This window comes from Embiotoca jacksoni, unplaced genomic scaffold, assembly GCF_022577435.1.
Source record: "Embiotoca jacksoni isolate LCO1_2020_lvr unplaced genomic scaffold, fEmbJac1.0.p SCAF_23, whole genome shotgun sequence".
In the NCBI taxonomy this organism is placed as follows: Eukaryota; Metazoa; Chordata; class Actinopteri; family Embiotocidae; genus Embiotoca; species Embiotoca jacksoni.
Genome location: NW_027185374.1, coordinates 2,669,951 through 2,691,774, shown reverse-complemented (window position 1 = coordinate 2,691,774; position 21,824 = coordinate 2,669,951). Strand labels below are relative to the sequence as shown.

Below are 21,824 nucleotides of genomic sequence, written 5' to 3'. Positions count from 1 at the left end.
ATGAATGATTCCACAGTAGTGATGACACCAATATCTATAGTCTATCTCTCTTTCTCCCTCTCTCTCTCTCTCTCTCTCTATATATATATATACATATATATATATATATAGAGAGAGAGAGAGATAGACTATATCATATATATATTATGTATATATAAATAGATATAAATAGATATATATAAATGTATTAATATATATAATATATATATATGATATAGTCTATCTATATTTATATATAAATGTATATATATATATATATATAAGAAAAAAGAAGGAATATTGCTCTCTCTTTCTCGCTCTCCATATATATATATATATATATATATATAGAGAGAGAGAGAGAGAGAGAGAGAGAGAGAGAGAGAGAGAGACTATATCATATATATATATATTTATATATATTATATATATTAATATATTTATATATATACTTATTTATATATATATATACTTATATATATTTATATATATTATATATATTAATATATATATACTTATATATATATAATATATATATGATATAGTCTATCTATATTTATATATATAAATGTATATATATATATATATAAGAAAAAAAGAAGGAATACTTCTCTCTCTTTCTCGCTCTCCATATATATATATATATATATATATAAAAGAAAGAAATATTCCTCCTTTCTTTCATTCTTTCTTGACGACGGAAGTCCCGCCCCTCTGCTTCCGGCAGATTCACAACATCCAAGATGTCTGCCGTCATCGCTTCCCTCGTTTCGTACCGTAGCGATTCCGATTCGGAAAATGAGTCTGAATCAAATACCTGCGCTGAAAAAGTCCACCCGGAGGAACCAGACGCCACGGCTCACCTTAAACCTCGGCAGCCGGGACACACGATGACCCTAGCTGTTCTCAATTCTGCCCCCGAGGTGGCTGTCAAGGTAAGCTAAGTTCAGCAAGCTAACTAGCGTTAGCTTAACGTGAGCGTTAGATCGGGTGTCGTTGCATCGTTTATTCAGATAATATTTAATATCACCACAACTTACAAAGGAAAACGGAACAAACCGAGTAATGGTCATTAAATGTCCGAAGTGGCCTGTTTGTTGTTAACCTCGTGGTTCGCGGGAAAAATAAAAACGAGCGGCGGTCTCGAGTTTAGCGCGCGCGAGCTTTAATTCACGTTTTATATCAGTTTTATGTAATTCTTCAGAATCAATTGAACTAGATCTTTATTGATTAAGTTTAAAAAAACAAAACATTTTATCTACCGTTTCAAGTTTTAGAAGACTAAAAAAACCATGAGGATGTTTGCGCTGTTGTGTTGCAGAGAGGAAGTAACTTGTTTGCTGATCTTTTACTGTATATATATATATATATATATATATGTACTGCATTTTATATTTTATATTTATCTTTTGTTTCCCCCTTCATGTCAGGAGTCTGTCGAGACCGGCACACATCTGGACCCTTCGTTGAAAGAAGTCACATATAACCCGACATACGAAACCATGTTTGCTCCCGAGGTAAGCCTGAACATTTCTGAATGTGACTTTAGGCTGGGTCAGACATGGAGTTGAATTTGTTTTATGTTTATACATCCTAAACTTCCTCTTGTCCCGGTTTTTGAAGACTTGTGCGATTCCTCTGGCTGAGTGAAATGAAATTTTGAAGGTTTTCCGCCTGCCTGGCCGTTTAATTTATATTCCCTAAAAACATCTAAAATGAATCATCTGAAACATTTATTATGGTGTCGAGTCAACTCACTTTATTTAGAGCTGGGCTATTCAAGAGGGCTCGATAGGAAGAGCACTACTAATTTCTTTTAGTCACAAATAACTCTTAATCTTAATAGATATACAAGTAAATGGTATCAATTTCAAACAGCACAATATAGGATGCAAAGAGTAAAACAGGATACTGTCCAAACTGAAACAAGGAAATAACAAAATCATGGGATTGGTGATTGCATTGAAGTAAAAATACAGAAATAAGCGGTGTATCTTTAGATCGTTTTTACGGTATTTATGGAGGGAGGTATTCTAAAAGTGAATAGAAATCTTTTTCACAATATAGGACAACAACAGAAAACGTTGGACCACCGTTGGTTTTTAAAAACAAATAAAATAATCTTAAAGTCAGTTCTTTACTTAACGGGTGATTTATTGAAGAGAGACCAGTACAGGGGAAATATTTGTCTCTTTTTGGCACCGGTGAGGAGTTTCATTGGTGAATTCTTAACCAGCTGCAGACAGGATAATGTTGACTGACCGATTCCTTCAAAGAAAGAGTTGTAGTTGAAGTAAAAGGAGATAAAAGCATGAACTGTTCTCCATATCTTTAACAGACCAGGGCGATTTTAGTTTTTCAATGGTTTTTCTTGAGTTTGAATATCTCCTGTCAATGACGTCATGTTTATTTGTGCTGTATTAATCATGACTGGTATTTTATTTTGTTTGTTACTTACTTACTCAAGAGTCCTTTTCTTATTTGTTTCATTATTTATTTTACAAGGCTGCTCTAATGCTTCAATTTCCCAACTGGATTAAAGTGCTCTGTTTATTTATCCATTGGAATAGTAAAGTGATCTATTTATTTGTTTATTTATTCTTCCATCCATCTAAGGGCCAGTATATTAATCAGAATGGCCGTTGTAATCAAAGTCATGCTCATTACATTTCAATTTAACAGAGAGCCTGTGAAAAAGAGTTGTTCCTTGTGAGGGTCCATGAAAGTTCATCTACAACTTTCTTTATTGTTAATGATTTTGTTTTGCTTCCTCTTAGTTTGGGCCAATGAACCCTTTTAAAAGCCAGCAGATGGCCGCCCCCCGCAACATGTTATCTGGCTTTGCAGAACCTGCTCACGTCAATGACTTTATGTTTGAACAGCAAAGGAGGACCTTCTCCACATACGGTGAGCTTGTCTATTACCTCTGTGATGGGCTTGATTGACGCAGTGTATCGACCCTGTTTGAATTTTTAATGACCTGGCAATTCTCTCCACTCTGCTAATAGGTTATGCTTTAGATCCATCTGTCGACACACACCAAGTATCCTGTAACAGCTACATTGGTGCAGTGGATGAGGCTGAGAAAAATAAAGGTAATGATGAATATCAATTTAATTCTTTTATATTTGCCCACATTTTATGGTTTTAAATGTAACTGTATATTGTGTAAGGTGTTGTTAAGGTATGTAATTCGGACATGTTCTGTCTCTTCTTCCAGGGCTGTCTGTGTTTGAGAGCGGTCCAAAGAAGTCAGAGAAAAGGAGAAAGGTTAAAGGCGGAGATGCCGGAGAAATTGACACCTTCCTCGGACCGTGGGCAAAATATGCAGATGAGAAAGATGGGGCCAAACCATCAGAGGTAGTGCTTTGTTTAACATGTGACATGAACATATTCTGCTTGCTTCTCCACATAATTAATTGCCTTCCTGCTTAGCAGCACCATCCGGATGAAGACAATAAGGATTAGTGTCGGGCAGTGTGGCAGATACACTGGCTATCACAAATAGGCTTAATCCATGAGGGACTTATTTTTCTAAATAATTGCCTTTTTAATTATCCCTTCATAGCATTTATGTTATTTGGCAAGTTACAGATAATTCACTTTTCCAACACAATTGTTGTGCTACCAGTAGGAATATAGAGCTTTATGGCATGATTGCCTTCATCTGCACAATTATCTACACAACATAAAAAGTCTCACCTGCACTTCACAACTGCTGCCTTTCAAGTGGCATCCCATTGTCTTACATTCTGTTCAAAAGTTTGGGAACCCAGTCACATGTACGTACTGCAAAATGAGACTCAAAGTGAGGCAGATAAAAGTGGCCTGTAAGACCCACACAACCTTTTTCTCTCTATGAAATAGAGAAATGAAACGATAGAAATGAATGAATAGGCCTCAGTAATCCCCTTTTACACCAGGGCATGCATTTGAGATTAAACTCACTTCAGTTTGCTCAGTCTGTTTTCATAATTATATAAAAGAAGATAAGGGTTTGGTAATTCTCTGGTTGTGATTCATTTTGTTGTACAGGAAGAGCAGAAAGAGCTGGATGAGATCACAGCCAAGAGGCAGAAGAAGGGAAGGAATGAAGAAGATGCTCCCGCAGAAGAAAAGACGATTCTCCACGGTACTGAAGCTTTTTAAATGACTATGGCACAATGTGAAATGATCAAAATTCAACCTTTTTATTTGATCAAAATTCAACTTTTTTTGTTTTGTTTTACCCTACGTCACATTTTGTCTCTTTTTGTTCTCCCCACAGTTAAAGACATGTACGATTACCAGGGCAGGTCGTACCTCCATGTCCCACAGGATGTGGGCATCAACCTGCGTTCGGCGGAAGCTCCGGACAAGTGTTACCTGCCTAAGAAACAGATTCATGTCTGGTCTGGACACACCAAGGTCAGTGTGAAGAGACAGGTTATTTGTGCGAGTTTGTGCACATGAATGCGTCCGTTAAGCAGTCTTACAGCTTGAAGTATTTTTTTTGTTGTTGGTAGGGCTCACCATCGTGAAACCTTTGTTGACGTTTACCCTTCGTGCATGTATTTGCGATAACGATTTAATGGTCTTTTTCTGTTAGTTTTATGTCACTATTAACTACCATTATTATTATAGTTAAATAAGATGCGCACAGTACTGTTTATGAAGAAGAAGCGCCGTTTTATAGGCAGTTAACAGAGGAACATATAAATAGCACCTTTAACCACCATCTTTTTGCTGCAAATCCAACAAATTGCCTCTTCTTAGTTATTGGACTTTTCTTTTTTTATTTGACTTAAAACACAACTGTGCCCACAGCAATGCTGTGGCGTTCGGCTTTGCAAATACATCCGTGATGTTCATATCATAAATAGATATATAGATGGTCATCAAAATGCGGTCAGTTTGAAATTTGACGTTCAGCCTTTCGAGATAAACTGTTAGTGGCGATAATTCTCCACTCATTTGTTAATAAACCACATCAGAAGAAGGTGGCGAGATAATGTCATTAAATGAGCACCGGTCCGACTTTAAACTGTGAAAAAATATGAGATTTTTGTTAGTGTCATCCAGCTGTCATTGCACAAATGAATAGAAATGATTCTAACAATTATGCAAAATTATTGCGGTCAGCTCAAATAATCATGATCAGACAAATATGTTGTAATTGTGAAGAAAAATATTTTGAGGTACAAAACTGAGAGCAGTGTCTCATAGGTGTTTATGTATACATAGAGAGAATATTCCATGATGCAGTGCTTGTAAGAATTTCTGAGGGAATCGGCAAAAGCCTCCAAGTGTTTTTGAATATAATGATAACACGGCCATGTACTAGCGCCTACTCCTGACATATCCAAGATTATTCTGTTTCATTCAAAGCAATGTCTTTATGAAGACAAACACTAGGTTATTCCAGGAATGATGTGATTCAAGCCTCAGATCTGCCAATGTGCTTCAGGGAGGGAGAAATCACTCAAGTTTTAAATTGGCTGTTCTCCGCTTTGTTCGGGAAGTTACTGCCTTGAGAGTCTAATTTGAAATACAAAGAGGTTTGAAAAGATAATAAGTGTGTGAAAATGCTGATGTCGAGATAATAATTGGAAAATGGACCATGTGGTGTCACCAAAGTTTTGTGACACTTTTGGAGAAAGTTTTTGTTTTTTTGAGTGAAATTGTGAACATTTCTACAACTGTTAGTGAAGCAGCCCGGTCTACACATGTGCTGTCTGTTCTCGATGCATTATGATTCAGCTGATGTTTCCCCTTAAAAATGCTTCAATGGCTATATCATGGAAATGTCCAATTAATGTCAATGTATACTGTATGTCCATATATGTTAATATGCATGGAAATCAAGATGTGCTGCTTTTGCTTTAAGTTAGCGATACCTTTGACTCCTTTATTCTGGAATACAATAATGTTCCACAGTGGAAATAATTATTGCTTCAGAAAGGTTTCACCAATCCAAAAATGAGCGACATAAATCACGGCCAGGAGAAAATTTGTAGACATACAGTTCGTCATGAGTTCAGCCAGGAGCTGCAGTAGTGACTCATTTCTCCAGACAAAAAGACACGTGGCTAAATACACATCGGTTTCACCTCTCTGTGTTTATTTTTCAGGGTGTCAGTGCTATCCGACTGTTTCCAAGCTCTGGTCATCTGCTGCTCTCCTCCTCCATGGACTGTAAGATCAAGGTAAGTAATCAATACCGGGCGCCATAAAAGCATCACAGAAGCTTAAGAGTGAGTGTACACGCGTGTGATTTCTCTTCATCTCAGATGTAGTTAATAATTTTATGACTGTGTAATGCTGTGGCTGTTATCAATGTCGGCTATGAGTTTTCATAAAAATGTTTCACTTCAGCATCATTGCATTTAGCTACCTTCACTGGTCTCGGATTGGTCCGCCCCTTCAGAGTGGCTGAGCAAAACGTCACGTAAACAGGGTTTCAAGACTGTAATCACCATAAAGACTGAAGCCGTGAGAAGTAGTCGGGCAGAGCCAGGCTGGCACTGCGCTACCTTTAAGAAGATTCAAAGTGAATCTCTGCGATAAATCCAATGCACTGTATAGTAAAAACCTACTAAGCACCAAACAAAATGGATTCATGCAATAACGGCTGTCAGCGAGGCTGTTTCGGTTGATTTAAGTGTTGGCCAAGACTGAAATGGAGTTTCCTTTTTTATTTCTCTGCTGGCTTGATAATTCTGTGTTCACTTGTTTTCATTTCCCCACAGCTGTGGGAGGTGTACGAAGAGAGGAGGTGTATTCGGACATTTATTGGTAAGTGAGTTCTCACCCTACATCTCAAAACGGAACAAGAAAATAATATTTTATGTGGTAAATGTGGACAAGCGTCGATACTTCACCGTATGAAATTGTATTGCGTAATTAGTGTCCAGTGTATAACCTTTTATAAACAACAATGTATCATCAGCAAACATGCTGATATGAAATATGCTCAAAGTCTGAAATGGACACAGCGCTGTGGGAAATGAACAGCAGTGACAGACTGTGTGCTCAGCATTACTGGAACAGTAATGACACGCCTGCTGACCGCTGACAGAGAGTCTGGGCATTTTGGAATTTTTTTTTTGTCAAATACATGGGGTTAGGCTAATGCATGCGGGACACTCTTATACTCTTCCCAGAGACAGCACATTGTCAGAATAGAGATTGTTAGCAGCTGTGGTTCTGCTTGTCAGCTCCTTTACCAAATATGCATAATTCAGCAGTCCAGAGGCCGGAGGGGAACGAGGGGCAAGGGAGGGCACAAGACTGGTCGAGGAGCCAGCGCTCAGGAACAGAGAACACAGCTCAGGAGTGAATAAACTGATGGAGAGGGACGAGCTGAGGGGGTTTTCAGTACAAGCAGCTGAGTCACAGATGATGATGTTAATTGCCGTTTTCATTGATATAGTGCAAGAAGTAGGCCCGTTGTGGAGAGAATATTTTCTGTTATTGCTGCGCTCTTAGTTTCATCATCAGCTGTCTGGTGTATTCCATTTTTTTTTTTTTTTTTTTTTTTTTTTTTTTTTTTTTTTTTTTTAAGAAGAGGATGATAAAATATTTCCATTGTTTGTTTTTTCTTCTCTGAGGTGTTTGATTGTAGTTTTCTTATGTATTTAGATACATAACATTTTGCAATTTGTATGCATTTCTCTGCCAGTACGTTTATTGCACTGTTGTGTAGTTAAACTATACACTGTTACGAGGAGACTGAACAGTCATTGTCTGTCTGCACTCGGCTTGTCAAAATTCCCAAGCAAGAAGGATCAGTTAATGAAATAGGTTCTGATGGGTGGGGGGGGGGGGTATATTTGCTTACTTGCATGCGCTGCTTTCGGTAGTTTCAGTAGTAGTAATATATTTGTGCGTGCACACACATCATCAAGGCTCTCTGCAGCGACGGCGTAGCCTTTGGTCTGCCAGCAAGCCGGGTGAGAGCAGGCGTGCAGGCAGAGGCTTAGCCTCAGTGGGCTCTGTTATCGCCGTGGAAACGGTGAAGCCCTGATAAAAAAGCCACTTTTAACAAGGGAGGCGTCTGCATGCACCCAGCCCACTGGGACCTTGCATCACCTGCACTGTATGAGGAAAAAACCAAAGGGTTGCATAGATTGAGATTAGGAAGAGAATAGGAAGGTGGAGGGCTGTTGAAAAGGCAGATGGAGCGTGTAATTTTGTATTTTTTTCCTCCCCGGAGGGCTCATTTAAAGATTCCATTTCCCTCGTCTCCCTCATCCCGCTTCATCTTTCTTCCATAACATCCCTTATTTCCCTTAACCAGATTTCGCATTCCGCAAATCAACTGGGTATCAAAGGAGGACAGCTGGGGGGAGGGGGGACTTGGTAACAAGACTGGGGAACGTCTGAAGTGAATTTTATTTATTTATTTGTGTGTAAATTTCTTCTCTGCGTGTTAGGTCACAGCAAAGCAGTGCGAGACATTTGCTTCAACAACACCGGGACCAAATTCCTCAGCGCTGCATATGACCGCTACCTTAAACTCTGGGACACTGAGACAGGTAGGCTGTTAACATCAATGCACTCTTTTAGGATGATGTATTGAAGAAAATATTTAACAGTCTTAAAAAAAACAAATTTTCATTTGCACAACATGCAAGTATTTTTCTGAAAAGTCCAAAAGACATTTCAGCCAATTTGTGCCTCACTTGTCCTTTTGCAAGGACTGTTTATTTGTACAACTGTTTTTAAGTTCTAGCTGCTACTTGGCCTACACACGAAAACAAGCAATATGTTCATACAAGTTTATTGTGACGAGAGCTAAAATTATTTAGTCGATTATTGGAAAAATAACCATCAACTATTTTATTAATTGATTTAATGAAGTCATTTTTCATGCAAAAACACCAAACCTCCCAGTTCCAGCCTCGCAGATGAATGGATTTTCTGGTTTTCTGTGTCGATAGTGAAACAAAACGGAATACATTTCAATTTTGGGCAGCTGGTTAGACAAACAGAGAGCTTAAAGAAACTACGAGTGATATTTCAACCTATTTAGGATGAACGAATAATCAATAAAATAATATGTTGCTTAACCAACACTGAAACAATTAGTTGCAGTCCTACTTGTCACTTCGCCTTTGTAATTTTGTACTTAAAGGCAACATTTGCCCTCAAATAGACCTAACATTTACATCTTACATGCAATAGGATGAGATATAGTGGCACATTTTCATAACACAAACTGTGTCCTTAAAAATTTGATCCACAGCTCTTATTGAACTGAAATGACTTCAACACTGCTTTGAATCAGTGTTGTCTTGCACGCCATCCGACAGGAGGTTAAGTCCATCAATGTCACTAAATTACAAGTGATCTCCTTTATCTGTGTCTATATGCGAGTTGTATCTAAACTGTAGGCTCTTTGTTCCCACGGGTGCCCCACGCTTCCCCTGTTATCTCTCCCCTCTTCTCATCCATCTTAATTTCCACCCCTCTCAACTCCGGAGTGCCGCTCCAGCAGAGGGCAGAAAAGAGTTAAATCCCCTACTTGTTGATACTAGTGGTGGTGGTTCATTTTTTTAATGAAATGGATTCCCTTACTTATCTCATCAGTTGTTGTGTTTTGTTCATGTAGGAAACAAGTCTTTCTAACAGTTGTTGCTGTTGTAGTGATTTAAAAAAAAAAAAAGGACATTTTTATTTCACATTTGTCCCAGTTGCAGTTAACACGGGATGCAACACGAAGATTATGGTCGTAAAAAGCCTTCATCATAATCTTTAGAGCCTTTGAGTGTATCAGTCATTTAGAGTCCTGCTCTCTCAGTTCCAGCAGTAGTGGTAGCATCGTTCCTGTGGCGATTCACTTCTGCTAAATTGACTCATGGAACAGAATTTTCTGTCGAGTTGTCCCCACTTGCAGGTGTTGAGCACACAGCACTGGAAGTTGCAGAGTGTGTCCTTAAATTTCAAATAACTTGAGTCTATCTTTCTGAAGAGCCACTGTGGATTATTCTGGAGCTCTGACTTTCAATTTGCCTCCCTCCACAGGCCAGTGTATCACCCGCTTCACCAACAGGAAGGTACCATACTGCGTCAAGTTCAACCCAGACGAGGACAAACAGAACCTTTTGGTGGCCGGCATGTCCGATAAGAAGATTGTTCAGGTAAAGTTGGAAAATTGCCGCCATTGCAAGAAATTCAGTCGCGTTGACCAAGCAGATGCACACACACGGATGTCTCTCTATACTCCCTTTGCCCACAGGACCGTGAAATCCACTCCTGTCTCATCCCTCAGTACTCGTGTAGTTGTGTGCGAGGTGCGAGAGGTTCAGTGGCTGACAGGATTAGAGCAACTCATTAATCACAGGCAGCATTAGAGTAGAGAAGAGGCAAGGGGAAGAGAACAGCTGATGATAAAAGTAGGAAATCCACAACAACCTCATCCCACTCTCAGGGACACGGTTTTTAGAGCAAGTAACCTTGAACCTCTACAGATGAAAAAGGGATATCAGTGGCAGCAACATGCTGAGTGAACTTCTAGAGGGGTGTTTGAGTTTTGAGATACCTAATATGGAAAGTCTTTTTAGTTTCAGCAGAAACTTTAATTGAAAATATAAATGTAACAGGCACAAATTTAGTCCCATAACTCTGTGTGTGACCAGTAGTCATTACCGCATTCTGGCACTATAATCAGGGTTAGCGTTAAATCATGTAGCTCTCCTTCTGGGTTATGAGAACAGATGGCTGCTCACACCGGAGGGTAAGATTTGAAAATTTAAAAAAAAAAAAAAGGGAGACACGAATGGAGTTGGATGTTAAAGTTTGGACAGACATGTGTCCTTTTTGTTTGTTGCCTGGAGAGGGGCTTCTGTGTGGTTGCCTTTATATTTTAATGCGTGCGTGCTGTTTTCCAAAAACATTAACATTCAAGACCGAGGCCTGTTTGATTGCTAATTGCTGTCATCACATCACTGCGGTGAACTCATTTCACAGCACTGGCACAGTTTAGAGCTGCTCCCATAGTGAGTCTCCCACAGACAGCCATATGATTTTCTCTTTGTTTGTCGTGTTTATGTTTGTTTTTGTTTTTTTTCCACATTTGCACTGAGACAAGTTGCATATATTTTTGTAAGCGGGACTCGGTGTGCAGTGAAACTAGTTTGGTGGGATAGTGAATCCCTTTAAATGATCCATTTTGTTTTGACTTGTCCCAGATAAATGTGTTTACCTGCTTCCTGTCTATTTTGCCACGTGTGCGTCTCTGACAGTGGGACATCAGGACAGGCGAGGTGGTTCAGGAGTACGATCGTCACCTGGGTGCCGTCAACACCATCACCTTCGTGGATGAGAATCGTCGGTTCGTCAGCACGTCGGACGATAAGAGTCTTCGAGTTTGGGAGTGGTGAGTAGACTGCAACCTGAAATGCTGATGCCGTATCTAAAACTTGAGTGTGCTGCATTATAGCGTTTGTTGCTCTTCCTGCAAGGAGCTCAGAGTAATCAGTCAACAATACGTATGTGCAGCAAAAAATAAGTATTAGTGTATGGTTGACCAAGTTTTTATTGGTAAAGCTTAACTGATGAGGAGTAAAAATATTTTTTTTGAAAAAGAGTAAGCTATTCAGTGGGATTTGACCTTTGTAAATGCAGAAGATATGTTTGCAAGACTTTTCTACTATTAAGCCTTCTTAAGAAGCATTTTGGTGCCATCAAGTGTCATATTTTGTCTGACTAAAAATAAGACGGAGCAAACTTTGGATTGCATATGATTGTATGTCATGGCCTTCAGCCTTTTGCACTGCCCACTACTCCTTTTATTAGCTGTCGATAAGAAGAGTAGGCATCAACATACCTCTAAACAACCTTCTACTGGACGTCATTTCTCCGGCTGAGCTGCTAGTTTGCTCCGAGTCGTCACCTCTGCAACAATCCAGCTGCTTTACATGCCTCTGTTCCAGTCTGAGTTGCTTCTTTTTCCCCGTGGAGCCATCATGGTATATAACAATAGGCCCTGTTGTCAAGTGTATATTTTGATAAACTAAAGAAACACATTGAATAATAGGAAAGGCAGATGTGCTGGGATGATTGGCAGGTTGACACCCCCTCCTCCCCCTCCCCTAACATCCTTTTGAACCTGCTGACAAAAAAACACGCATCGTTAAACTGACATTCAGTTTGTGTTTGCCCTAGCGGGTTTGTTTGTGTCCTGCTGCAGTCTATGTTTGCTCTTATTGGACAATCAAGAGGGACCACCAGGCATGGCTTACACGTTGCTTCTGTGGTGGTAAACAAACTCTGCTATTTGCTGCTCAAAGATGATAAATATTTAAAGACCAGCTGATAAAGGAGGCTTACTGTGGATTGTTAAAAGCGCGGGAGTAGGGGCTTTTATTCAAGGACAACCAGTTTATGTTTATGTCCCCCGTGTCAAAACTTTCCAGCTCTTCTTATTCGTCAAGAGCACGCGAGACGGGGGATTAACTGCTGACAAAAAAGTTTGTCACACACTCTTTAAGTCAAAGTTGGAGGACAGAACGAAATCCAAACTAAAAGCGTATCCCGAGAGACGCTTTTTGAGGAAAGGCTCCCACGAGCTTCGTCAGCGTGGGAGTGAGCGGGCAAGTGGCACGTCGGGCCAAAAAGGTGTCTCGACTGTCCGTTTTCTCCCACGGACACCACCTGGATCCGGTGCCGCCCCAACTCCCACTGGGAGAGCAGCATTAGGCAGGATTTACCAGAACGGTCTCGTATTGCTGGAAGAGACTCCGAGAAGATTGCGAAGCTGCAAAACCTCCAAGCAGTTCACGTCATCACGAAAAACGCCTACAAGTTCAAATTCTTTCTTCTATACTCGCAAGTCTTCCGGGGGGAGGGGGGGCGGGGGGAGGGGGGGGGGCAACACTACTTTATCTTTTGCTGAGGTTTATCATCAGGGAACGGAGAGTCAGTGTATGCGTTGGAAGAGGATTACAATCAATACAAAATGTACCACACTGTGCCAACAAAGGGAATTAGCTCTCGATCATAAAGACATCGCTGAGAGAGCGATGAAACTGCGGGCTTGGAGGGACGTTTGGGAGGATGATGGACTGAGAGGAAGAAAAGAAAAGAGAGAGGGAAAAAAAAAAAATCCCTGAGACACTTGAAAGACATTATTGGAATCACACAGGACGGACGGAGAGCTGCTACTTTCTCAAAGAACTTCATTTCCTTTGTTTATTTGAATAGCTTTGTCTCCTAAGTAATGTTTTCAGACTGACTTTCCACGTGGCTCAGAATTCTTTACTTAACTTTGTGCCCCCTAAATGTAATAAAACGTTATGTAAACATTTGCCTAATAGGAGCGGCGCAACCACGCCGGCATTGTGGCAATTATATATATATATATAAAAAAGTTATTTTACTCTGCCGTCAGTCGTAATTATGTTTTGGGAAATCCGCTTCTCCCATTAGCTCCAAACAAACAAATATCATCCGTTTCACTTCCTCCTCAGGAAAAGAAGCTCGGGGATTTTCATCTTTCTTTTCCATTGAAAATCTCAGCTTCAGTCTCACTGCAGGCCGTCCACCTGATAAACAAAAGTTCATATAGAAACTGCAAAACGTTTTTTTTTTTTTTGTTGGCGTCCTTATCGTTAAACTTGATCGACATGAAACACGGTAACTAACAAACAATCATTTATTATTCATGAACGTCCCTCCGACGATACGTGACGGTTTCATATCTTCCGAGTCGAGTGTAGCCCGTCTGCAGTCGTCAGCTCGGACAAAACCAGGGGCCCTTTGAAGCCCCGTTTTTCTTGGTGAATGTGCTCGGCGTCCTTATGAATGTCACCGAGCTCCAGCTGTTACGCGTCGCAGCACGAAGACAGACGTGGTTTTACTTTTAGCAGATCGCAAGATGACTTCACAGCTTTTGCTCTTTAGCAGAAGCACGGCAAGGAGACACATTAGTCCCACTCATTCACTTTATTCTGCAGCGGGTCCTTTAGGACGGAGCCTGTTCGCAGGCTGTCATCGTGACAGACGCTTACATGTACAGTATTGCGCTGTAGATTTGAACGATCCTCAAGTTTCTTATCTTTCCCGAAGCAGAGAGACATAACAGAGCATAAAAGAACAGAGGCTGGGTGAAAGAGCAAGAAAGGATTCATAAATAATTGGTTGCTGCTCCAGTCACGGTGCAGCATCAAAAGCATCTCTCAGATTGCAGCGAGTTCTATACACACTCCAGTAGTACTGGTGATACAGACTGTTTTGTTTTTTTCCTCCACCGTCGCTGTTTTTCTTTCTACTACTAAGTATCTTTGAGTTGGCGTAAGCAGCTGCAAATGGTAAACAAACGGCAGCTTTCTGCATGTTTTCCCTTTTGAGCGGCTCTCGCTTGAGGTCGGCCCAGGTTGGCCTCTCGTTCGGTGTTTAACCCATCTTGAAGCAAGCTCACAGTGCTTTGTGCCTTTTTCAGGGACATCCCCGTGGACTTCAAATACATCGCCGAGCCCAGTATGCACTCCATGCCAGCTGTGACACTCTCTCCCAATGGTGAGTAGTCAACTCACTCGGTAACACGCTAACACGCAGGCGAGCACACGGTACATTGGACACGTTGCAGAGGAGCCGTTCCTTCCCGTGTTGGTCATCGCACGGAAGAATGAAAAACGAGGCAGGCTCAGTGCAGTCAGTTGAATTTCTGTGCTGAGGTGTCTGCAGCCAGTATTCCTATTTGAGCTTTTTTTTTTTTTTTAATTGTAGAAATTAGCTGTATTAAAAACAGGTTAAATTTCCAATCCGTCCCAATTTTCAACAAAAAGACACACACACAAAAAATCAATTATTATTTAATGTTTAATAGCCAATTGGATTTGTTTTATAGAACCACTGCACAACTACACCGGTCAAGCGAAATGTTAAGTTTCACGTGATAAAACTGCAGTTCAAAATGAAGACGAAAACATATTTGGTCAGCTGATAGTAGCTTCTTTGAAGGTCACAGTTACAGTGTGGTATTATTTATTCTGCCACCCTTCAGCTTGCCCAGCTGCTCGCGGTAGTTGTGTATTAGGCGTGAGAAACGTTTTCAGTGTATAGGCAACGTGTATGTGTCGGGCAATGACGAGCGTCATCTCTCCACGGCTCGCTGTAGCTGCTCAAAAGAATGTAGGTCAAGAATCTGGCCATTCAATAATTTTAGATTCTTCAAGTCAAAATACTTTTTCAACAGACAGCTTTTGGATCATTATTCTGGTTAATGATTTATTTCGCTTGTCGCCTGCACTTAAAAAACAACAAAAAATCTACACTATTGTAAGAAAACCAGCCTCCAGACTATGACACTTATCACCTCCATGCTTTATCGTACCTTCAATGCAGTCTGGGGGATTTATTCCGAAGCTTTTTATACACAAATATGGGTCCTTTTTTGTTGTTTTCTTTGCACATATCTTGTCAGCCTTTTCCATCTCGTTCTGTGAATGTAATAATAGTCGATATTGGACTCGATCCTTACAACTTTATTTGACTTCTGCTGGTTCAGTCTGCTGTTTTCTTCCTGAGTGTCTGTTAGTTTTTTGCTGATCTGACGATTACTCTTCTTTGTGCCAACAAACAATGCCCGACCTTTTCTCTGAGCTCACTTTATTTGTTTTTGCCGTCTTCGCGATTGCCTTTAATAAATCAGTTCCAAGATAGTTTATAGTGGGTGTATAAAGTCAATTACACAGGTGCCCCTCGCTGAGTAACAACGGGTGTAGTTCATGTTAACGATCCACACGTTTTACTATCAGCACTTATCCAATTTATTTTTGGTTGCCATTTAGAGGGTATGTTCATGTTTCCTCAAGAGACAATCATGATTTATGCTTTTTTTTTTTAACCAGAAAATATTTGTTTGGAGTTTTTCCTAAATGCTTTTTCTAAGGAATAATTAACATTCTGCCTTTCATGAAATAACCTTATGAACCTTTGCTTGACATTTGAACCGTCCAAACATATTTTGGTGCTGTTGCACTTAGACGAAAAGCTGTGATGTGGGTTATATTTAGTCAAAAGTAATAGAATCGAGGTGGCTGTGGATCATGAAGGGTGATCCACGGTGGAGCACACAAGCTGGAGACTGATCACCCCTCCCGGCTGGGTCGCCCGGGTGACGCTATCTGATGATCTAACACCTATAGTGTGTCCAGGTTGCACCACCTGGTGTTTCTAGAAACTGCTTTGTGGTCTTGCCGACAGTTAGACGAGGAGATCAGTCATGTCTGTTGGGTAAATATGAAGCCGCAGCCAGGGAGTGGTCGGCAAGTGGATTTCGAAGACTCAGGCCAACCGTTCCCTCTCTTCCTAGGTTTCATTTAAATTTTATTTTTTACAAAGTTAGGCCAGTTGCCTCCTTTATGTATCTTCATAATTAACATAAAGATGTAAGAATGGTGTACGGTAGAGCTAATCAACACTGGCATGTTACAGATGTTGTGATACTGTAGAAACGGTGCAACACTTGTATAAAAGACGAAATGTAAGAAATATAGATATTGTCGGATACTTAATATGAAAGGCTCAAGATGTTTGATCCGGACGTCTGTGATCCATCGGTAAGATGCAGACACAAGAAAAGGTTTTAAGAGTAGAATAAGCCTGCTTCAGCACAGCTTACACAGATATGAATGGCCCATGCGGATAAGCCAGTTTCTGTCACGGTGGTTTTGTGAGCGGCACATTAACAAAATTATCAGGCCATGTTCTTCTGATGTAACACTTCTGTTTCAATCAGGACCTCCCTGTTGCACCCCATCAGCTTCAACTACTGTCAAGCTCGACTCTTTTGTCCTCATCTGTTCCTTCCCTCTCTACCTACTTTGATTTCTCCTTTTCATGTTCTCTCCGCCACTCTCTTCCTCTTTCCCTTCGGGCGACGCTCGTATTTTATCCCAACGTGGTTTGTTTCTCTTCGGCGTGTGAATAATGAATGTGTTCTCAGTGGGTGTCCTTTCAGTTTTCTCTCACGCCTAAATGCCACCTTGCCTCCCATTGGCAGTGGCACTACATCCTCATCCTCCCTCCTACTTCTTCCTCTCCCACGTCTCTTTCCATCTTAACTAAACAGACAGAGCCCGAGTTGCCCTCGTGAAACTAGTCAAGTTGTTTTCATCCATTTGACAATTGTGGAAGACAGTGTCTTTTTCATTTATGTTTTGTAAGAGCAGTTGTAAGAAGAGGACACACACACCAACACTGTATCTCTTTCTCATACCACATTAATAATTTCCATCATGTTCCCTTTAAGGAGTGCAGCGAGTCGTGTAATGCTCCGACGCTGAACCGCTGGCTCTTATCACCCTGTTGTGACTTTGAGACTTTAGTGTTGTCATGAGCTGAAATGCTCTGTAAAGTAGATCTCAACTGAGCATCCACTCATGAAAAAAAACCTCCTTATCTTTCCATAAACTGCCTCAATCTTCCCAATTCAATGACGGTAAAATAATGGGTTTGTGCCCTTTTCAGAGTGTTGTCCAATCAAATTCAAATTTCCACAGTTTAAGCTTTTTGTTTGGAGGAGAAGAAGAAGAAGAAGAAGAAGAATTGTGTCCTTGAGGCATGCTTTTAACACTTACCATGTACCTGCTGTCAAAAAATATTTGACTCTGCTCAATGTCCCTTGAGATCCCAGTTGTTACCCTGTCAGGTACAGCACGCCACATCAAAGAGCCTCGGGCTGCTAGTTGAACATTTGCCTGTAGAAAATCGTGTAAACGAGACAAACTAGTGAGCTACTAAGAAATTTTAAACTTTTCTGACCGCTTTTAAAGCTTAGCTATGAATGCATTTTGTTTTTCTGCTGATACAAATGTACCTAAAAGTTTGATACTGTACATACAAAAGTTTTGACACCATAATACTTCCGCAGAATCTTTTTGTATCATTTCACTCTGTGAACATGTTGTACGGTGCTAGTAAGGAGATGTTGTTGTTTTTGAAGGGCTGTGCAGCACCACAAGGTTTTCGCCTGAACACGGTTTGCTTGTTTCTAATAGGTAAATGGCTCGCGTGCCAGTCCATGGACAACCAGATTCTGATCTTCGGAGCCCAAAACCGCTTCAGACTGAACAAAAAGAAGGTCTTCAAGGGCCACATGGTCGCTGGCTACGCCTGCCAGGTGGACTTCTCCCCAGACATGAGGTAAGCCTTCACTCTGCCCTTCATCAGAAAACATGAATGACAGAAGGTGGAATTACAGATTCTTAAATGTCATTAATAGTTAATAATAGGTGATTAGTACATGCTGGACAGTTTTATTATTCAACGATGCAAACTTACCAGAGTAATAGAGGCACAGAGGTACAGATGCTCATTTCCTGTGATCTGTCCCATCCTGCCCTCTTAAAATGCCTCCACTTGATGAAGAGCTGTGAAAAAAATAAATAGCTGATGCTTCATATTATCTAATGTACGACCTCCACAAGGAGAGATAACTAGGACAGTCCAGCTCCCTAATTTTAGCCAAAACACCCATTAAGAGCTGTTATTTCCCCTCTTCTCACCCACCACCACCCACCTCTGTGACCAAGTGCTCCCGCTTCCTCTCAGTATCCATGCCAACATTGCAACTCCCGGCTAGACTAAAATACCAAAATCACACTCCCACCTTTTGGCAGGTGAAGTGAGAATGGAAGTCATTTTTAGCAAAGTGCTAATCATTTCATCCTCTTTTTTTTTTAACCCATTCCTTCGACAGCTATGTGGTGTCGGGAGATGCAGATGGAAAGCTGAACATTTGGGATTGGAAGACCACCAAGCTTTACCACAGGATCAAGGCTCATGACAAGGTGTGCATCAGCGCGCTATGGCACCCGCATGAAACCTCCAAGGTCATCACCTGCGGTTGGGATGGACAGATCAAACTCTGGGACTAGATCTGTCCCGGTGGGTGTGTCTGTTTGGGGAGGATTTTGAACTGGTTCACTAAAGAGACAGAAAGGGACGGTTTGTCCTGTGGACGTAGTGAAATTGTTTTTTGAGAGAAAGCCAAAGGACTGGTATCCAGTCTTTCTGAAGAAGTGTATTTTTGTATCCTGTTGTGAGACTTTGAATATGTTCTCATCTAATATCTGTACAAAGATAAACACGAGCAACCTTTAAAAATGGTCTCTACTTTAAAAGGAATATATGGGGGTACCTTAGTATTTTTTAGGTATGTTTGTTTTTCATTTTAATTTTGCGATGTCCATTGTAGTATATTTTTAACATCCTTGGTAAAAATGTTTTGTTTTCACTTGTTTGACCATCCTTTTCGTGGAAATAAACCATCTGTGTATTTTCCCTTTTAAGAAAATGAAACGGTATTTCCTTGGAAAAAAGTTTATTTCTTCATTTTATAATTCAACACAAAATCATGAAGTGAAATCTCAGACAATTCATTGTCTACTCTCTTTATTGTATAAAAAAAGATTTACCAAATTACATTACCTTAACAATTTGTGGGATTCATTTTTAGGTTGTCATGCCACTGCTATACTTTCAGATTAAGGGTGCTTTCATATCTACCTTGTTTGGTCCGGACCAAAGGACCTTTTGGTTTGGCCCGAACCAAAAATGCAGATGTGAAAGCTGCTCTGGACCACAGTCCAAACCAAAGGACCAAAATTTGGTCGAACCAATAGAGGTATTCTTGATCCAGATCAAAATGAACAACGTTTCAGTTCGTTTGCAGTGTGAAAACTGTTTTTGGATGGCAACGTCGGATGCACTCTTGTCTACAAACCACTCACCAATCACGTACAGAGGCAGAGCCCACAGTGGTGACGCTGACAGGACATCATGCAAAGTTCTCTCGTGTGCTCGCAAAATTGCGACGTGAAAAAGTAAAAAAAAAAAAGAACTCTGGATCAAACGTGTAGAATAAAAAGGGAACATTAATAGTGGTTGAACCTCGGTCCGCACTCCCTGTGAAAACAACCTCAAGTTTGTTGAGGACGTTCTGGTGCAGCACTGATAAAGAGTAACGCCTGACAACAAAGGAAGGAAAAACTGAAGGAGAAAAGTACTGACAGTTATATAACATTCTTCTTTGTGTAAAACTGAATTGTTTTCTTTTATAACCCAGGAAGCTAGGTTGTAATAGAAGAAAAAAGTAATACATTTTCTTTGTCATTTTCTCTGACACTCGCCTACACATCCCCATTCAAATGGCCAAAAAAACAAACACGCTGTGTACAATTGTAGGAGCATTACAGTGCCATTCTTTATGTTTCTGTCATGGTTTGTGTTCTCGGTCTTCTGGGCTCAGCGGCATAGAAGTGTCTTCATCTGCCGCTAGAGCGGATCCAATCTCTTTACCTTCATTACTCACATTCCTCCGCTCGTTCTTCTGTCTTGCCGTGTATAGACGGCCTCCTTCAAGTATTCATGTACTGTTAGTGAGACATCTTCCGCCTTTTGCTTTTCAACATTGTGAATCCCTTTTCCTTCAGTTCATGTGCTGTTCTGTGAGCCGTTTTGTCCCCGGGCCTGTGCTGTCTGATATCAGGTGGGATGGTCTTGGCTGAGGTCCAGACTCGGATACGGGACTTGGTGATGTTGACTGTGACTCGGAGGCTGACCTGCAGCCAACAACACAGCCGTTATGAGGTAGAACACGGAGCCTCTAGAGGCGATTACTCTGCCCCTCTACAAGGCTGAGGTCATTACAGGCCAGGGGCAGGAGGATAAGAAGGAGCAAGAATTTTAGCTTTGTAAATAGGTCGGGCCAAACAAGAGTGGTCTGTTGGATGACAGACGTGCTCGAGAAGGAATTCGTGCTCTTAGCTCCACAAACATTCACATTTCCAAATAGAAGATATTATAGTCAAGATAACGGTTAGTTTTGATTTCTATCTGGCATCACCAAAGGCGTCCACTGTGTGTTGACCCAACTCAAGGTGTAAGCACTGCTGGCATTGAGGACATTCTTATGTAGAAAGAGGTGAGGTTTGGCCGGGTCGCTGTGGACATGGAAGAGGTGGAAGTTAGCGTGTTCGAGCTCCTTCAGCAGGCTGAACCAGTACCGCACCACAGACGGGTCGTCGCCGCCCACCTCAAAGCCCGCCCAGTGCAGGTGAACCTCCAACAGCAGCTGGCCCACTGAGTCCAGCACTCCTTCAAGAATCAAATTCTCCAAAATCTTCCACTCGGCGCTCTCCATATCTGCTTTTAGAACATCCACCTGGAGCAGGAGAGAAAAACACTGTGAATTTGTTTGTTTCTTTAAGGCAACAGATGAGTTCTCTTTTAGCACCAGAATAACACTAAACTGTGTGGAGTTATTGAATGTAAAAGCTATTAAAAGATGAAAAGGAGTAAGTGAAGCTTGGCCTTTGTTCTTGCTTCAGCAATGTTGGTGATGGATTGAGCGAAAGAGCCGCCTGACAAGGTTTGCTGCGATAGCGCTCAGAGGAAATGCTTCATTGGATGAATGTTAATAGCACCCTTAGGTCATATTCATGGGATGAGACTCATGCATGCTCAAAGTTTAATGCAGTTCCTCAGGATTTTGGGATTCCTTTTAGCTTTACCAGATTGTAAAGATGTCTATCGTCTGACCTTTGAGTTCAAAGTCTCACGGTGCGTTTGTGTCTTTTGGGATCACAAAGCTCTCAGCGTTGTCTGAGATAGAACATCATGGAGCCGCTGAGTTAATTGTCATAACCCTTAAGAAGGATTTTTATTTAGAATTTAAAAAAAAAATGAATTTTTACATTATAGATGGCAGGTTCTCTGAACCTTTTTGAAAAGTGAGAAATACTCATGTCTCTGCAATTAAACTGAGAACATTTGGCAGCATGACAGAATAAATATTAAAATGGCCATGAAATCCTCTCCAATTCATGCCTTTGATGACACTACAGAATTCCCAGGCC

The 21,824-nt window shown here is 40.8% G+C and overlaps 2 protein-coding genes across 3 annotated transcripts in view; one reads left to right on the top strand and one right to left on the bottom strand.

Annotated features, from left to right (window-relative positions):
* Positions 1-719: 719 nt before the first annotated feature.
* cdc40 (cell division cycle 40 homolog (S. cerevisiae)) lies at positions 720-19,201 on the top strand. The gene is made up of 15 exons (XM_069158229.1): positions 720-914; positions 1,410-1,496; positions 2,757-2,886; positions 2,988-3,074; positions 3,200-3,339; positions 4,015-4,111; positions 4,247-4,386; positions 6,090-6,164; positions 6,708-6,753; positions 8,394-8,495; positions 9,985-10,100; positions 11,205-11,338; positions 14,402-14,478; positions 17,964-18,108; positions 18,665-19,201. The coding sequence occupies exons 1-15, from the start codon at positions 723-725 to the stop codon at positions 18,840-18,842; spliced, it is 1,746 nt and encodes a 581-aa protein (XP_069014330.1). The 5' UTR covers positions 720-722; the 3' UTR covers positions 18,843-19,201.
* Positions 19,202-19,277: 76 nt separating this feature from the next.
* Positions 19,278-21,824, bottom strand: part of mettl24 (methyltransferase like 24) — a 35,016-nt gene continuing 32,469 nt past the window's right edge. For both annotated transcript variants that reach the window (XM_069158230.1, XM_069158231.1), the window contains one exon: positions 19,278-21,130. In XM_069158230.1, coding sequence (XP_069014331.1) covers positions 20,786-21,130 — 345 coding nt within the window. In that variant the 3' untranslated portion in view covers positions 19,278-20,785. The remainder of the gene's footprint in view (positions 21,131-21,824) is intronic.

Bases quoted from the DNA above. Each gene is read 5' to 3' on its own strand.
- cdc40 (XM_069158229.1), top strand. From the start codon at position 723: ATGTCTGCCGTCATCGCTTCCCTCGTTTCGTACCGTAGCGATTCCGAT. The intron at 2,887-2,987 runs GTGAGCTTGTCT...CTCTGCTAATAG, and splicing joins GAGGACCTTCTCCACATACG to GTTATGCTTTAGATCCATCT. The intron at 18,109-18,664 runs GTAAGCCTTCAC...TTCCTTCGACAG, and splicing joins GACTTCTCCCCAGACATGAG to CTATGTGGTGTCGGGAGATG.